This window comes from Athalia rosae, chromosome 3 (assembly GCF_917208135.1).
Source record: "Athalia rosae chromosome 3, iyAthRosa1.1, whole genome shotgun sequence".
Classification (NCBI taxonomy): Eukaryota; Metazoa; Arthropoda; class Insecta; order Hymenoptera; family Athaliidae; genus Athalia; species Athalia rosae.
This window is the reverse complement of record NC_064028.1, coordinates 7,824,448-7,842,909: the sequence shown is the minus strand read 5'-3', so window position 1 is coordinate 7,842,909 and position 18,462 is coordinate 7,824,448. Positions and strand designations below refer to the sequence as shown.

Here is an 18,462-nt window from a genome sequence, read left to right as displayed (position 1 = left end):
TTCCTCGGCGAGTAATGGTATAGGTAGCAAAGTAGCCGCCGCTGCGTTCGTACGGAAAGTATGGTATCGAGCAAAGCGTCGCGACGCGCATCGTGCAACATCAGAACGCGCGCGGGTAGATTCTAAATTTAAAATTATGTCAGAGGGCGACTCTCGAGGGTCTAAAATAGTCGAGATCATTTTTTTCCTCTCCTAAGGTAGATGCGATAAATTTATATACTTGTATATATATATGTATCCCTACGTTGATGTACCCGCAACCCATTCCACCACCTTGGGGTAAAACCCTGCACTGTACACGTTGTACCGTTTTCTTGTTTGTTTTTTTTTTCCCCACTTCAGCGGACGATAATTGACGCTAAGTACAAAACCAGGCGTTTTTCATCGCAAGCCTTGTTCGAAAATCAGTTTTCAATGGAAAAAAGTACCATTCTCACGGTACACCGTTCTCTTACGTTATTGAAAAGTTTCCAGTTTCGAAAGACGAGAAAAAAAAAAAAAACATTAGAAAACTGGAGAGCGAAATGACATTCTCACTCGCGAATTCACGTCCGTCTGCAAAAAGTTTCACGGTGATTCCATGCATGTACGGCGTGTATTTTACAAATATGGAAGAGAAAAGAAAGTTTCACGTATACAAAAAATAAGTGAAATATGTAGAAAAAAAAAAACAACAACAACACATACGCAGATAATAATATGAATAAGAAAAAACCCACGAAGGTAAGAGAGAAAAAAAAAATATATGGAAACAAAATCTATCGTACAAATCGTTTTCCGTAAAAGGAAAACCCGAGCCTGTTGCTGCTTTCTCGCGGATGTATGTAACTATCGATATAGGTATATATAAGTATATGGGTGCCTGTAAGTACAGAGATAAGATTGCAGCACATGCTCTCGTATGTAACATATTCGTGAGTATGCAGGCATATATATACGTATATAAGGTAATATAGAAGCGTATACAAAATATCAGCAGAATATAAACGTGCGCGTCTGGTTATATAAGGATGGCCATCTGCCAATAGTTTCATCGATAAACTTTACCCCTTTTCCTTCACCCCTTTTCTTCATCCCACTCTTCGCGTATTCACAAACATTACTATTATCTAAGCAAACTGCAGCAACAGCCTCCCTCCGTAATCCTACCCGACATTAAGGAAACTTTATAATGTTATCGTATCCTATGCAAGGGTGTGTGATTCTCCATTTATTTTCTTCCAACATATTTTGTCCGTTAGACGCCGTGAAAAAAAAAACCGTACCGTTTATACGTGTTTTTTTTTTTTGTTTTTTTTTGGTTTCGAATTCTTTTATTCTTTTCTGACCGATGTATCGTTTTTTTTTTAATTCATTTGATTCTATCGTCACTTTGATTCATTTTTTTCCAATTAGAAATTGAGAAAAATTGCTCAGCGGCCAATTAGTACCGTTCATGGGGATTTTTATGAAGCAAGGAGTACGATCGTACAGATCGTGGTGAGTCATGACCGCGTTTCGCCATTCTTGGATGTAATGAGAATGTAACGTAAAAGTACGTAGTTTATTTCTACTACGGTGCGTTAACAAATGTTCATTGTGGGTGATTTCGAGCAGCTGCTCGATGATCCGTACAAAATATCCAAGATGGCGATATTCTAGATCTGTTCTTTGATTTCGAGTCTCCACGGAGACATCAATGCTGGGATTTGTAAAGAGAGAAATCGTTCGATTTCCGCTACTCATAATTCGCGAATAACTAAATGCAAAGAATAAAAATTCACTCGTCGAGCAACTTTGAATTTTTCATCGAAAGAGAAAAAAAAGAAAGAAAAGCAACTCACCCGTCTGAGTAATCGGGAAGATTTTTGGCGTTTGTTGATCCATTTGCAAATTCTGGTGGTGGATCCGGAGTAGTTGGACTAAGCGGACTGATAGCCCTTCTGTCCCTTTCTCCGACGATATCGTCGATATCTACAACAGGTGCGACACCTCTGAGAGATGCTTTTCTAACCAGGGATGGGGAGGACAATTTTTGTTGTTTTATCATGTCGGTGGTAGCCCCGTAAGTGAAAGGTTGACTCGTCTGCCTCGCGTGGTAAGGAATATCATCGTCAATGAAGTCTATGTTGCCAGGAGGAGAGAAGGACTCGTTATTCTTTCGATACGAATCTGAATTCTGGGAATTTTGTCCCGTAGACCTTCCGAAATTAACGTCAAAACTCCTTATCTCCTCTCTTCGTTCCAGTGTATCCTTTCTCAAGGTAATCGGCTCGTGCGCATCGTTTTTCAGCGTGGAATAATTACTGCCACTGTAGGTCGGACTTCCGCCGTTCTTCGACGAATAATTACTCCTGTAGGAATCCTTCAAGGTTGAATAAGACTGGTTTCCGCTCCCGTAGGATCGGGATGACTCTTGGATGTACATTTTTTCGGTTTTGCTGCTGCTGTACTTGTCGCTTGGAGGGTCTGGCATCGACTGGAAAAAAAAAAAAAAACATGTTAATAAGGTGCTGCGAAACGGTCGAAGGATCAACAAAAATTAAATGAATATCCGAAAATCACCTCAACGGTAAGCATCATATCGTGAAGAAGCTTGTCAAGGTCACCGTGGCTGTTCAGACGATCGTTTTCCGATTCCAATGGCAACAATTCCGTAGCTTCCGGGGGACTCGGACGTTGTGGGGGAGCACTGCTGATACCGCTGTCCATCGACACTGTCAATGGAGAACCTCGTGGCCCACCGGCACCACCTTGATGAACGACTGCGTAGAGCGAGCCATCGATGGGACCGCAAGTGTAACCCAAACCTCGCGGAGACGTGTGAACCGAAGAGTTCGATGGCGGTGGTGGCGACAAGGGAGTTTCACGACCTTCTGAAATTTGCAAAGCAACAAAAAAAAAAAAAGGAGATTATTACGAGTCAAAGAAGGAGAATATCTCAAACTTCGAGATCCGGTTGCGAAGAATTTCTTAACTATTCGTTTGCGAAATTTTTTCAACGACTTCGTGAGGGAATTTTCATTCATGTATCCAAGTGGCAGAATAATCTGTACTCAATCGAAGTGAGGTGAATTTCGATTGAAATTCGTCTTCGTAAATGAAAAATAAAAAATTAGAGGTCATTCCTCGAATTTCAGCGAGGTCTAAATTTAATTTGCAATTTACGATGTAGACACGTTGTAATATAATTACGTCATACGTTATACCGGGCGTACGGCTAATGACGTAACTCTTTGCGTGTAGTTTGAATTGCGGTAGTCGTGACTGTGTTTTTCATTCTTCATTGCGGCCATTTTATATTAAACATACTTGTACGCGTATGACATTGCGGTGGTATAGTATAGGTACGCTACGAGTTATTTATTTCCATGGGTGATGATCGGGCTTAGGTCATTGTTAAAACGATTCCTTATCGCGTAATTTGCAAATAGATTTTCTCATTTCTGCAGTGACTATTATACCGTGCGGTAATATTTCCAGCAGATCCTTGAACCGCAAGAACGACCGCAAACTATACGTCTAAATCATAACACCATCACTTTTATAAATAGTCGTTCTTCCCGCATCAGAATTTTATAATGCAACATACATCATGTACCCATACGTATGTAACCACAGTTAATGACTTTATACATATACTTCCGCAAAATGACGTATCGTATTCGTACACCGCATATCCTTATGCCCCGATTTCGAAAAAGTAATTCTCTTTTTTTTACTCGGCGACTTCCATATACTTTACACGCGAAATCCCGATTGCTGAAAAATATCATCGCTCTCTCTGTCTCTCTCTATTCTAACCCCGGACTACATGCGGTGTCATTTCATTTATTTACTTTTCTTTATTTTCGTCGATCTCTCGCCTCCTATGCAGCAGCAAGTTAAAAGAAAAATGCAAAGTGGTTTCTAAAGTGGTCACGAAGTTGTTTGCGATGAGGGTTCTGAAGAACCTCTCTATATACAGTTCTGCGTGTAATTTCTCTCTGTTATTCTTCGTCATACGATGTTCCTCTTTTGCTTTCCGCAGACGAACGCAACTACTGCGTATATTCACCATCCTCGATTAATAATTTGCCGGATAATTTATCTCGCTAAACGAATATATACATAAATAAAATTACAAGTTTCGCGAAGCTTTTCATTTTTCTTTTAATGCTAATTAACGAACTGTTTTTTGTTCTCAGTGTTTCCCGCCGCATCGGGACCGGATTGTATTATAAATTAAAAAAAAACAAAAAAATAGAAATACACGATCCATATACGCTACTAATGTGCAGGAAATTTAGTATCGTTTTTTTTTTTCGCAAACTTAACGCGGACTTGTTTTTCGCGTATGCAAATCGATCTTTTGGCAGTGGGATGAATTTCTACATATCAAGTGTACGGTATACGAGATAAATGGACGGTCAGCAGTGGCGGTTCGGCGCCGTAGGTCGTACGATGGAATGAATCTTTTAACACCCACGTTATTATCGTGAAACGCATCTTATAAATTTGCTCCTTCTCCCTCACAGATTCATTTCTCATACCCGCAGCAGCGTCGGCAGCGGCTATGCGCGAAATTTAATACCCTCAAACACCTATACTTGTTCGAAAATTTGGAATTTACACGTCCTGCGGTGCGGTTCGCTGTAACAAATATTTAATACCGACTGCGGTAATTGTTTATAAAGATTGAATACGAATGCGAATAATTCGAATACAATATTCCCTCGACCGATCAAGGTCGTTAGTTATAAATTACGGAGGTCGATAAATCCGTGCAGATATAATTTGTCTGGGCATTCTAACGCTTCATCTAGCGATGCTTCCGTTCATCCTCTAGGCATTTCTATTTATAGATATCTAGAACTAAAAAATTTTCTCTGGCGCCGGAAGTTGGCCTCAGCAACCGCGCAACGCGTAATCGTCATCTCTTGGCGGTTAACCCTTGACGCCCAGAATCAGAGGCTAAAAATTAGCCTGAAAATTGAGTGGTGGTAAAAAAAAAAAAAAACTTTCTTCTTCTTTTTCAACTTCGGTAATATATTTTACCGATGTTTTGCCGTACAATATTCGCGGATAGTAATTATCCCCGCTTCGTATCTGTATCTCCACGGAGAAAAAACAATTTAAAAAAAAAAAATAAAAAATAATGCAAATTGAACCTATTCAGATCAAGCTCGGCAAGGACATTGTGCAGCGCGGATATGCTGTAGATAACAAGAGGCACAAATGAGGGGTTTCGTCGGAGTTAGCTAGCTGTAGTGTAGAATGTGTACAACGAAAAAAACAATAAAAAAAAAAAAAAAATTCCTGCTTCGAATCATTATTCGCAACGCTAGTTAGTTATATGGACCGCGCCCACGATAAATTTTCTAGAATGATTTACACCGTTCCTATACGTTATTCATGCCCTGAGGTTGCTTTTGAAGAGTTTTGCAGAGGATTACAAGAACATATATGCGATGAAACATGAACAAGCGGACGCGTATAAGAACGTAGCGATCTGTACGATAAATTTTGCGATCGCGAATCGATATTCAAACATCACCTCGTCCTCCATATTACTCTCAAATTTTACTCGTTCATTTATTTATTCTTTCAAGTTTAAGAAAAATTGAAGAACCAAAAAAAAAAAAAAACAGAGTCAATAAGCTTCATGCCGGTGTACGCAACGATTTCCAGTCGCGATTTGCGTGGGTGTTCAGAAGTTTCAAAGTCTCGTCTTGTTTCTCTCGTTTTATTTATTTATTTTTTTTCTTTTTTTAACAATCTTTTATTATTATGCAGTCGAATTTAATCCGAGACGTGATAGAATGTCTTATTTGGTGAAGCCGCCCACCGCGATACTCCCACGATATGATGCGGATCACTTCTTCTTCGTTTGGTAATCTTGACATTCCGTTATGTTACACATAAAAACGAGCGAGTGCAGAGCGTGGAGGAAGGGGTCGAGTGAGGAGAAACAAAAAATTGAAGAAAAAAAAAACGTTAAAATAATCGCTGGTTTTTTTTTTTCTGCAATATGTTTTAGCCGAAGGTGTGGGTGTCTCGTTACCCTCGTAATTCTACTGCTGAACCGCACCGCGTGTTCGTCTAGTGAAATATTGTCTGAGGTGCAACAAGTCGATCGTTACCTAGGATTATAAAAATTTAAGAACCAGTTATACACGTTGGATAGGGTATTAACACTCCTCTCCGTTGCATGTGGGATACGATTTTTGTTTATTTCTTTATTTTCTCCCTTTTCTTTTTATCCTCGTTTTTCATTTTCTCCCCAACACGTTGCGGCCGCCGCTCCTGTTGTTGCAGTTCAGATCATTATACGCTTAACGCGAAGTACTGAAACCGCTTCGCTAAATCTTTGTTCCATTTTTTTATTTTTTTTCATCTCATATTTATTTTTTCTTTTATACGAAAAATGAGAACGTATCCATTATACGTATGTATATTTGCAAATGAGAGAAAAAAATTTCTCTCGCACACCTTGACGCAATTGAACCCGTCAAAAATTATTGATTTTTCACGCATAACTTTACGTCTAAATTTAACTTAACGATCGTACAGCAGTTTTTAAAATATAACGAATAATAAATTGTTCACCTGCGGTAAAAATGAGTACAGCTACAACACTATTTATTATTTATTTGCACGTGTATGTGGTACGTCCACTCGGCTCGCGTTCGAAATAAAGACTGTATAAAAGCTCGCGTGTTGCAGGGATTCAGCAGAAGTTGTTACTGCCACTGCCGCCGCTCTCACTTCATAGTTGTAATTTACTCTTACCTTTTTATCTGTTTTGTTTTTTCTTTTTTCTTTTGCTTTTCTAGGTATACAGTTTTTCTGCGCTCGTAATCAAGCCTTATTTTGCCAGGAATATCTCATTCCTGTAGATCATACAGATATATATATAAGTTCATACGCCATACACCTATACCTACACCGATGACGTTCCGATGACATAAAGTTATTCGTGGTAAATTACCACAACGTGCTATGAAAATACCACATTATACCAGTTTGCGGTTTTCAGTGCGAATCATGCACGTTGGATCAGTGTTTAATATTACACTGCACCTCCGATACGAAGTATTGAAAATTTTCTCACATTTTTTATCAAGATTTATTTGAAATTTCAGCGATTTTCAACGAAATCTCCCGAAAATCGTCGATTTTTGGAAACAATCGCGCAAAAATTTGGGAAGAAAATGAAAAAAAAATTCGAGAAACACGTGAAACGATCCAGGTAGAGGTCGGAGCCACGAGATCCGAAGATTTGGCACGAAATGTCCGGTACATAAAATCTCAATATATACCTACGTTAATACGAACGAGTATGAATACTCGCATACAGACAAATGAAAAATCCTTCTCTCGAGGCAGCACGTATAACTTATACATATTTCTCTTCTCTCAAAGCTACTCTACTCGGCTCACTGAGCGCCCACAGTCGGACCTTTTAGGGTAACCGAACGAACCGTGAACCACCATATTATATTATACTCGTTTCGATATCCCTTATGGTTGCGGTAAAGTGTTATTCATCGATCGTTCCCCATCACCGAAGTATTTCGAATTTCATGAAATTTCGATATCCTATTTTATCTTCGTTGCGAATTTCGACACGATCGAGTAGTTTGCTTTTTTCTTTAAATTTCATCGCGATTGGTTTGATTTTTATTTTTGTCCTAAAAATGATTTAGAATATAGGAAAGAATGACGAATGTATTTCTGGCCTATCCGTACGCCTTAATAGCGGCAAATCAATCTCCGCTCATATAAAAACGCACCAATACACGAAATTTTTTCTGCGCGAATCGTTGAGTTGCCGCTGTTAAGGCGTACGGATAGGCCAGTTTCCACGTATCATCCCTTCTTCTAAGGTATTATATTTTTACCGTAGTATAAAAAAAAAAGAAGAAGCGTGCACGAATCGTTAATTATATCAAGGTCATCGATTGTACCTTTACGTAACGCAGAGGTGTTTATTAAGACGTGCATACGCGCATCGTAACGATTATACGCACAACGCGCACGTTGAATAATAATGCAATATTAAAATGAGGATGCGTCGATTCGAACGCAACCGGCGCATAGAATCGCGCGTCTTGAATAAATTTTTCATTCACGAACAGAAGAAGAATTATTCGCAGCGGCTCCTTTTTCTGCAATCGACACGTGCAGCCTGCAGTTATTATACCGTACGCATAATATATGCATATACTTATATGGTGGATACGTTGGATACGCGTATATGCACGTATAGAGAAATATAAGAAGGTGTAAAACCTGCACGTTTGTAATGCAGTCTCATTATAAATGCGCTTGATGCTTGGACATATTACCGCATCGTGTAATTCAATGCGATGTACATTGTACGCGAATACATATACGGTGACACAAAATACTGTAATGCACCTCGAAGAAACGAGAATGAGATGCATAAAAAGAGAAAAAAAAAAATTCGCAAAACCCACAATCGGACCGAATTGCCGAAATCTTAATTACCGGGTACAAAGGAGAGAAAAAATCTACAATCACATTTGTTAACCGTTTTCATAACGATTGAGATAATAAATTGAATGGAGAGGAATGTATTCCTTTGGTTAATTTTTGTTAGTTTCGTTGATCTATTTTTCGATCAATCCTTCGATTTTTTGCTCGCGTTTATAAAAAAATCGATCGATTCAGAGTGTGACGGAATCATCGACTGTGCAATGACATGGTCAGTCAGTGAGTGAGTGATTTCTTACGGATCAGTGACGACATTAAAAGATGCATAATATCATTCGTTCTAACTAGGACAAGGACGTGACTAAAAGACCGATGATCGGATATCGTTAGACATCGTCGATAAACGTAGCGTAGGACTCTCGTCGAAAAAAAAAAGAAGGGAAATATATACGTATATAATAAAATAGGGGACAAGATGTCGTAGATAACACGAATGCGCAGAGAATAATTTATATTTCTCGTCGATTGTTCTTTTCCGCGATTATACCGTAGCTATACGGGTACGTGTATACGTATATACGCGTGTGAATTTATATCTGAATATAGCACGATGTAAATAAATTTCATCTGTGTACAGGTATACTACATGCACGGGTGTAGCGGTGCACGGTATATCTGCAACGTATTTTAAAATCGCCGAAAGTTGATGCTAATTTTCCGCCAACCCAAAGCGAATTTAAAGAGAATCGGTCACCGCACCGAGCAACTTTATATATATCTCTGCGCGAATTTATCCTTGTAAGGCTTTATATTACCTATAAAGGTACGTTGGATCTGTACGGTGTATACAGATATACCAGTTAACTTTCTAGGAATGGACTTTCTCAAACTACGAACACACGTGAAACACGCACGTTGCAAAAGTAAATGATTTTTTTGCTTCGTCTTTTTTTCGCGATTTTGTTTTTTCGTAATCGCATATAACGAACGAACGAGTTACGGATGACGTGAAGTCTGGATCGTGTAGATCCCATCTTTCCAATCCTGCAGAATCTCTAACCATTTTCTGAACACGCGTACGAATTGTAATCAATCATGTAAAATACGTCATATTATTCATTCAATTCTTAATTCGAAGATAATTAAGTTCATTAACAAATTCATTAATTAACAATGATCAAATTTAAAATACAATTGTTACGTCTCATGCTTTTTAATTATTTTTTTCATAATTATACCAATTATAATTGTAGGATTTGAGAATTGATTAATTCAACTTGTATTAGGAGCCCCTGACATAGCTTTCCCTCGAATTGAAAAAAAAAATAATTTATATTCTAGCGACCAAAAAAAAGTAAAGGGTGTAAAATTTTCTTTTCGAAATTTGTATACTTACTACTGCAATATTATGACAGCAGGGTTGATTTTTAGCGTTTCTTGGTTTGCAATGTAACTTACTATATATTTTTATTTTTTTTTTTTTTACTCAAATGAAAAGTTTAGGAGCAATCGTCGATTGATTTTTTTTTAATCGAAATTTTCACTTCGACCGAAAACGGCGGCGCTATTAACGAGATATAACGCGAGATATAAAGATTTTCTGAGATCAACCGATGCGGATGGGCGACTGCGAAGTCGATCTTCGGGAGCACCGCGTTCTGTTTGAAGATCGCGGATCGTACTGTGAGATGATGCTGTTCATGGATAGCAGCTCGAAGAAAGCCGGTATATCGAGGAACTGCGTATACGTTGCATGGTAGAAGCAGCAAACCTCGCCAAGAATAACTTTACCGCGTTTCCCCACTACTTTTCACAACCGGAGAGCAACCGTGTCCCTATACAAAACGCATGACCGTACTTACGTAAAAGCACCTCGACGAAAATCGATTTTTTACTTGTTTTTTTTTCGTCTTTCTTCTCGATCCATAAATCGGCGATTCGAATAGCGATTCGTCAAAAATTTCTAGAGCTGGCCTCATGTGTTTTCTTTCAAATTTTTCCGCTGAAATTTCATTGCCTTAATTAAAATCGATCTGCGACTACAATATCCCGTTGCGGCCCGTCAGCGCAATTAGTTTATTGGATACCCATTCACACGTTAGGTTTGCCGAGTTAGATAAGGAACGAATGATTATGAAGGTTGGATGAGCGGCTGGGCGAGGCGGACCTTGAAAATGAAAAAAAAACCGGGTGTGGGTCTTTCGATTCAAGATCAAGCAATATTTACGAGCTTGCGCCTCGATTGTAACGGCAACACGTAGGAATAGGTAATTTTCTAATAATCGAGAGTAGTCCTGTTCGCACCGAGGATATCGTACCGTGTATTGTATATGGGTGTGCAAGATGTACGGTTGATAATAATAACGATAACAGACGTTTAGTTTAAATTGATATAAAACGGTTGACGTAATACGCGCGGTAACAAATTTTTAAAACCTTCATTCATTCGGCTCGTTCGTTCAATCTTTGGCCGGGCGGTTGTTAGTTTTATAACCGTGAATATCAAATCTGTTCCGGACCAGAATACGTACAGTATAACGTTATAAAGTTAACCTAATGAATTCTAATTTACAAGCGATTCGTTCCAGTCGGCGTAATAATAACCATATCGTAAGAAATAACTAACGATTATTATCGCGACGTCTGAAAAGTTGGACGACTGAAGAAATAGAAGATACGACGGTGCACCCGCGCACCCTCCTCGATTCTGAGTTTAGGTGTGATTAAATAAATCAAGATCAAACAGCCGAACGTAGAATTTTAACCGGAAGAACGCTCTGGTTTCCGGCATAAATAATTAGACGAATAATTTGTTTCTTTTTTTTTTTTTGTTTGTTTATAATCTCAAATAAAATCCTCGCTCTTTCGGCGAACGAATCTCATCGAATTTAGTTCTGCTACCTTTAATTCTAATCTCGAAATACGTTCTCAACACACATTCGTGTAACGCGGGGATTGAGTCAGAGAGTTGGCAGAGGTTCCTTGGCCAACAATATAATCGTTCCGTTGCGAAAAGTTAAGCTTAGACTCGATGATTCAAACCTAAAACCTTGCAGAGTCCGCATACGCTCAAGGTCATCGTCGCAATCAATCGAAGTAATCTCAACGTAATACGATAATGATTTTACACGCGGACTTATAACGGCGAGGGAAAACAATTGGTTGTCATTTCGTTCCTTATCTAAAATCGCTTATCAAAGTCCAAATTTCGATTCTCGTGCATTTTCGACGATCCATCTTCGAGGAATTTTTTTTTATTTTTCTATCAATTTGACATAATTACAATTGTTGACTGATAATCGATCGTTGTACGAATCGGTCGATAAACGTATAATTTGAACCGCTTCTTCCATCGCGAGAATCTGTTTCTGGAGATGAAAAATAAAAATCTTTGAACAAAAAAGCGACTCTCTCCGCATTGTTTTCCAAAAAAGTTGTCGCGATGACAACGTTTCCTACAGGGTTTAAAATTCCTAGACAGTTTTCAATTCAGATCCTCTCGTCGCCCATAGACCATTCGTTAGATTATTTTTTTTTTTGTCTTGTTTCTCTGGAAAGAATATCTTTCTCTTTTTTCCTTTTTCTTCGAACAACTAACTCTTAAACGAATAAAAATAAAGAAGTATGTACAAAATTGAATTAAAAAAAAAAAAAAACATATACCCTTACCAGCCCATTTGTTTTTTTTAACGTAAATCCAAGCCTCGTCCGATTATACCCATCGGGGTTGGAGGTGAGCTACGAGTTGGCGAGTGAGATGAGAAGAAATAAATAAATGAAGATTCCGTAGATATGGGAAGAAAAAAAGAAGAGAAATAAAAACAGGTGAAAATTATATCCACGGATATTTATACGCTGACGTAATTTTCCGAGTAAAAGAATATCGGGAAACTAAACGCCGTGTTCGCTGCTGACAGATTTAACGCGCGCGATAATAAAATGGGAATCGAGAAAAGAATGAAAAAAAATAAAAACAGAGGGGTGAAAAAACTGAAGCGTGTAATTCGACGCGCGACGCAGTTATCACACCGTAGAATGAAAATCCTCGAAGAAAAGTGTCAACGAAACTCCGGACTCACCGTCGTCGCTGATTTCAAGATTCGTGTAACTGTCCCAATGCAGTATCGGATCGTGATGAGCGGAAGCGTGGGGTACGGCAGGAGTCGGTGCAGGGACAGGACCTCCGATACCATCCTGTCGTCTGGCGTCACTCGCGAAGTACAAGGTCACGACACTGTCGGACGGACACCGTGGATCGTCGCAGGCGATATCCAATTCCGATCGAGGAAACGTCACCACGTTCTCGGTAATAACGCAGGTGTGAAACTGCGATCGAATAAAACATATCCGCCAATTAATTTCACATGTGTCGGGTCGTAACGAGGGTGAAAAAAAAGAAAATTCTTTCAAAAAAAACAAAAAACAAATCATAACTACCTGCAAAGAGAACATGACTTCACGACTCTGTTTGGAGTACACCCTGTGATAGCATTTTATGAGTATATCGCCACGCAGTCTGAGTCCACCGAGATTGACGGTGAATTCTCTAGCGTTCGTAACGGAGTATAGATCGGACGTGTAAACCGGTGTAAGTCCTTCGTAAACTTTTAGGAATGCTCGACAGCCCGTTGGTTCAAATTGCGGAACTCCGAGGACGGTTAAATGCGTGAGGTAAAGAGGCGAAGGGCTGATCCTCAAGGATCCCGATAAAAGTCCGCTGAAGTACTCGACGTACCTGCAAAAAAATGTCACATCCTCCATAAAGAAAGGGCTCTACTACGTTATTTTTGTGGATATTTTTTTTTATATGTTTTTGTAATTCACGATCGTCATTGAGGATGGATTTTAGACAAGGTGAACGAACGATAGTTCGGATCGTGAAGCGGGTGCACGCCCGCCCGCCTGTTTTGTATGCATTAGGTCTCGGCAGTGCAGCCTCGAAACGTTTTGCATAAATTACAGCTAATAACATAGCTGTGAAAAGTATTGTGTAAGAATATCGTGTGGAATTTTCAATTGTCTGTAATAGCCGACTAATGTATTATTAGACGATTGAAGATCTTGTTCGCGACGAGAGAAACGTACACGCTAACAATCCTAAGCCTAAATTTCTTCCATCTTCGAGTTGATTTTTAGATGCCTACCTGCGATGCGAGGGAACGTGAAGAGGTCCGATTTTATCGTCCAAAAATCTTCTCATGGCAAATCTGTCGAGTGCCTGATCCCTGCTGCCGCAAATACTGCTGTAGTTCATGTAAGCGGAAACCGCAACCCCGAGACGTTCTTTGCCACCTCTTCGGGATAACGATTCATGTAAAAAATGGAGAATAGGGTAGATATTACGAGTCGAAGATGGATGGACAGTTTCGGAACTCGATAACGAGAATTATTTTTTAAAATCTTTGCACTCACCTCGCGTGAAGAACCGCCACTCTGTTGGGCGCGGCGTTCAGCCATGAATCGAGTTCCTTGCAAAGCGCGCAAAGTCGTTCTAAACTCGGTGCTAAATTTTGTGGCCATCCGGATTCTCTTGTGTTCGGCTCCGTCGTACGACCGGGGGACGATAGATTGAATATCTGGGAATAGAGGAAAGAAAAAAATACTTACATCAAATCGCGTAATTAATTAAACAAAGCACAAACCCGCGGTCCAATTTAACGAACGGTTAAAGGAAAAATAAGTCGAGAATTCAAGCGTTGAAAAATAGAGAAACAATTTTCGCAAACTCACCACGTAATTGTCGGCGTGTTTTCCTCTGAGTAAGGTGGTAGCGTGATCGAGGATACCTTTGGCATCTTCTCTGTACCAAAGCGCTATTATTCTTTCGGTAACGTAGCACAATTCCATGACTTCCGTTACCCTACCGCCCCTGTTACCGGCCCCTATGGAGACCGCGTCCGCCCCGACTCCCGGCGTCCGAGGCCTCGTCATCGTTGACGTCACCTGAAGATCGTACAAGGTCAGAAAAATAAACAAAACATCAGGGCACCGGAATACGATGAAGATTCCAAGGTTTTGAAATGGTTGTTTCTATAAACTATACTTCGAACAGCGAAACAGACGACATCGTAACACACGAGCGTTCTTCCGCGGTACGATAATTATCATCGGCAACGCATAATATACGGATTGTATTTTTCTCGTGCAGTAATTAATCGCAATTAATTCTAATCGTCTATATAAATAGTCGCGCCCACTGTACCGCGACGAAGTGTATTTTATAAACCGACTACGGACATTTGAATATTTCTATCTTTTTTTTTGTACGGTATATATAAAATAGAATCGCAATAAATGACGAATAGTTTTCAATCGACTCGGTGCAGCGTGTCCTATATTATATTACTTCCTTAATTAAACTCTATCATCGGAATTATATACGTCCCGTCCCACCGCGCCGGTTGCCGCGGTGTATTTAATTGAACCGTCAATTTTTGTTTTCTGTCCTTTCCTTCGATTCGTTTCTTTATTTTTCTTCATTCACTTTTTATTGCCAGTAGATCAAAAGACTTCCAATTACAGTAGGTGCACGAGTTCGTTTCACACGGGGTTTTCGAAAATTCGACCTCAATTGAACGATCGTCCGTAAACCGATAATTGCTCTCGATGAAAATGGTTCGGAAAAAAAAAGGGAGCTATTAAAACCGTATTTTTAGATAGGGCGTAGATGAAACGAACGAGACAAGAGAAAGCTAATTCGTCGCGAATATGATCAAGTATCGGTTTACCTGTTTTATTATTGCGATGCAGTAAACCGGTTTGTAGATAATTTTGACGAAAAATGTAATCCTGGTCATGACGAGGGCGAAATTCTCGAATTGAAAATTCTTCTTATTATCGCGCGAAATTTCCTGACAAAACGTAAGAACGAATATATAATTACGCGGTGGAGAGTAGGTCGCGGTTGGTTTGAAACTGCGTTAATATCGTTGTTACGAACTTTGCTAAGGTTCTATTCCGCTGTTATATTCTTCCTTGTTAAAGTCAGTCGACGAATTGCGTAACGGAATCGTCGTGCAGCGTACTACGCTTGCTACTGCTAAATTATGGTGCGGCACTTATAATACTAAAGTATCCGACTCCCACTGCATTTACGTGTACTTGGTACGTACGATATACTTACGTATTGTACGCGGCGGACGATTTAGCCCAAAAAAAAAAAAAAAAAAAAATACTGACTAACATTTTTCAAAAATGGAAGCTAGAAAGGTGAATTTTGTAAAGGTGGGAATTTGGAAAAACCGACGTGAGTGAGATGAAAGTCTATTTTCGAAAAATCTACGCTTGTGAAAAAATTTTTCCCACCATCGGCTTGAATTTTTCCAACTCTGTTTATTTTTCCGCCATTTATTTAGTTCTCGGTGATATTGAGACGAGTTGAAATATGTATACAATAATGGAATCCTCATTATCCGGGTTAAGTTTTATAGAGCGAGAGGAAGTCGGAGTAGGTGAGACTCGGAACTCACTCTTTTTGAAACTGAGACGACGCGTCGCCGCAGCGGCAAAAAGCATTGGCTGCAGTCGCGGCTCTACCTTATGGCCCCATAAAATTATATTTAGAAACGCCAACGGGTTTTTGTCGGTTATACTAAATCATAAAAAATTCAATTTGCAGCTGCCATTACACGAAGCGGAGCTGGCTGTGTGTGTAATATGTTTCGAAGAAATTCAACGAGAATTGTAATATCGTCTTACCGAGAAGATCGACCCCTTGAAATTCCATTTTTTATTTAACAATCTATTTATTTTTCACGTTCTTCGTCCGCGTCAATATCGCGATTTTCTCTTTACTTCGATCGGCATGTGACTCGCGATTTTCTACACCCTGATTCGATTAGGTTCACATCGTCTCGAAAGGGTAGAGTAATTGAGTACGTGCGAAAGGCCAACTGCAGGTTATTTCAATAATTCAATTATCTACGAGGGTCTTAATTGACGACGCCTAATATTAATTATAACTATGCCATTTAAAACGAAACTTCAAATTAAGCACGGATGAGGCTATCGTCGTGTTACAAGAAAACCGAAAAGGAGATACAATACTACTCTATCCAAAAGGAAATGAATAAATAAATCAGATGCATAACAATCGAGCCTTACCTGTTTCGTTCTAGAAATAGTAGATGTACTTTTCGAAGGGGATTCATAGTTGCTGTTGTGCTGTAACAGATAAAGTAAACGAACAGGCCGTTAGTGAACGATTTCCAAAAAGTAGATCGCGGAAGCACCAAATAATCAAAAAATCAAAATTCCATAATTCCGTGTGGTTTTTCTTTCTTTTTTTTCAACAGGCATGACAGCGTTACGATGAAGTGTAGTCTAAAATAACGATTGTGATTTAGGCTGAGACTTTTACAACGTGAACGCGATGGAGAGATGGAGGAAGACGTTCAAGCCGTTGCGAAGAAACCGCGTAAAGTTCGACGCAAACGAGTCTCTTGGGTAAACAGTGATAAATACGAGCTTTTGACAAAGTGGGAAGTAAAATACTGGTGAGATTTTATACCCTAAATCGTCTAACGAGAGGTACACGTAGTTACACACGCAACATGTGTACGTCGTACGCGCACTAAAAAACTATGAGACAGAAGATTTAGGGACGCGTTTTACTTCGGACGTAGAATTACGCTATAAGCAAGCCCGTAAATATAAGTTGACCTAAAAACGCTGGCAAGGATTCAAGAGGGGAAATAAAAATCCTTTCAGCTTATTCCTACCTCGGTAGAACGGGGATACAGCGAGGAAGAAAAAACGCGAGAGATACGCAATTGCAAATCGTGTTGGCCGCGTTGCGCGAATTTCCAAAAATCGTCCGAATCGCAAAAATAAAAACGACGACATCGCGATAATCGCACAAGACGAATGGCGAAGAATTGAGACCGGAATTGTGAAAATTGTAAAAAAAAAACAACAATTTTTCGATCATTCATGCAAAATAGCGGGTCGCACCTCTCGTTCGATGTGCAAGGCTGTGTGCCAAATAGTAAAAGCTATGCGATGAAGCAGCGTCTGAGTTTCACCCGGTAAAACCACGAGATCTCCGTCATTATTTTGGGAGCCGTTATCGGGTTCGCCGTTGTTCGGTAGATTTTTGTTGTTGTTGACCGTGTCCAAATTGTTGGAACATCCGAGTCCGTCGCCGTGACGACAGCAACGAGCTCTGAGCCACGATCGGGACAAGGAACTCTCGTTCGAATTTGACATTTTTCGATTATCTTATGTCCCTTCTCATCGATTCAGAGGTGCTTTCGGAAGGAATCTTTCATTTTTCGTCGTCCCGGTACTCGGAATCCAAGAAACTGCGATCGCTGCGATACTACCTTCGTACATAGACGCGGAGTTTCACTGTATCAATTCTGAATGAACCTAAGCACTCGTATTCCGCGTGTCGTTATCTGTTTATCTAACTTGAATCTATCTCTTAATCGCGGGTGATTCTAGGTTTCAGATAAGCTCGGATAAGTCAACCGTCGATTTCGAGGTGAGTAAATGTAGCTGTATTTAACAAATGTGTACGCGTACGGCGAACCAGACTGTCTGGGATTCCGAGAGTGATATGAAAATCTGTCGACGTTTTTTTTTTTTCCAACGATAGTTGGTGTTCGAACGGTAATTGTCACACGAATATTTTATCGTCTCGTTCGGGTAACGTCGCGTTTACGGGGATCGATTATTATTGTTTCAAGGTCACTGCGGAGAACCGTCCCCGAGAGCCGATCCGGTTCACCGATGCAATTGCGGATCGTTGATTTTGATCTTCGTGTTGTAGAAAACGATAAAAATCGACGGTATACTGAAAAGAACAAATAGTGCGACGTTCGAATCGAATGTCCGAGCGATCGGAGGTCCGGAGTAGTTTTCAACGGAATGTCGAAATATAGGTCAGCGTTTGGATGAAAATTCGAATAACTGGGACAATCCGGATCCCTCGTCCGGAGCATTTCGGGAGGGTCAGGGTTCCGCCCTTTCTTTTTTGTTTTTTTTTCTTTTTTATAAGGACGAACGTGTTCGGTGCAGATCTTTAGCGTTCATGGTCGAAAG

At 39.8% G+C, this 18,462-nt stretch overlaps 1 protein-coding gene across 13 annotated transcripts in view; it reads right to left on the bottom strand.

The window, feature by feature from the left end:
• Window positions 1-18,462, bottom strand: part of LOC105689958 (tensin-3) — a 91,186-nt gene that overhangs the window by 10,837 nt on the left and 61,887 nt on the right. For 11 of the 13 annotated variants that reach the window (XM_048652249.1, XM_048652248.1, XM_048652250.1 and 8 more), the window contains 8 exons: window positions 16,522-16,581; window positions 14,149-14,361; window positions 13,831-13,994; window positions 13,563-13,712; window positions 12,856-13,153; window positions 12,498-12,744; window positions 2,545-2,855; window positions 1,824-2,458 (listed from right to left, as the gene is read on the bottom strand). In XM_048652249.1, the coding sequence (XP_048508206.1) occupies window positions 1,824-2,458; window positions 2,545-2,855; window positions 12,498-12,744; window positions 12,856-13,153; window positions 13,563-13,712; window positions 13,831-13,994; window positions 14,149-14,361; window positions 16,522-16,581 (2,078 nt within the window). Of the gene's footprint in view, window positions 1-1,823; window positions 2,459-2,544; window positions 2,856-12,497; window positions 12,745-12,855; window positions 13,154-13,562; window positions 13,713-13,830; window positions 13,995-14,148; window positions 14,362-15,146; window positions 15,254-16,521; window positions 16,582-17,370; window positions 17,641-18,462 lie in introns of those variants that run through there. The other 2 variants (XM_048652255.1, XM_048652259.1) reach the window with 2 other exon arrangements.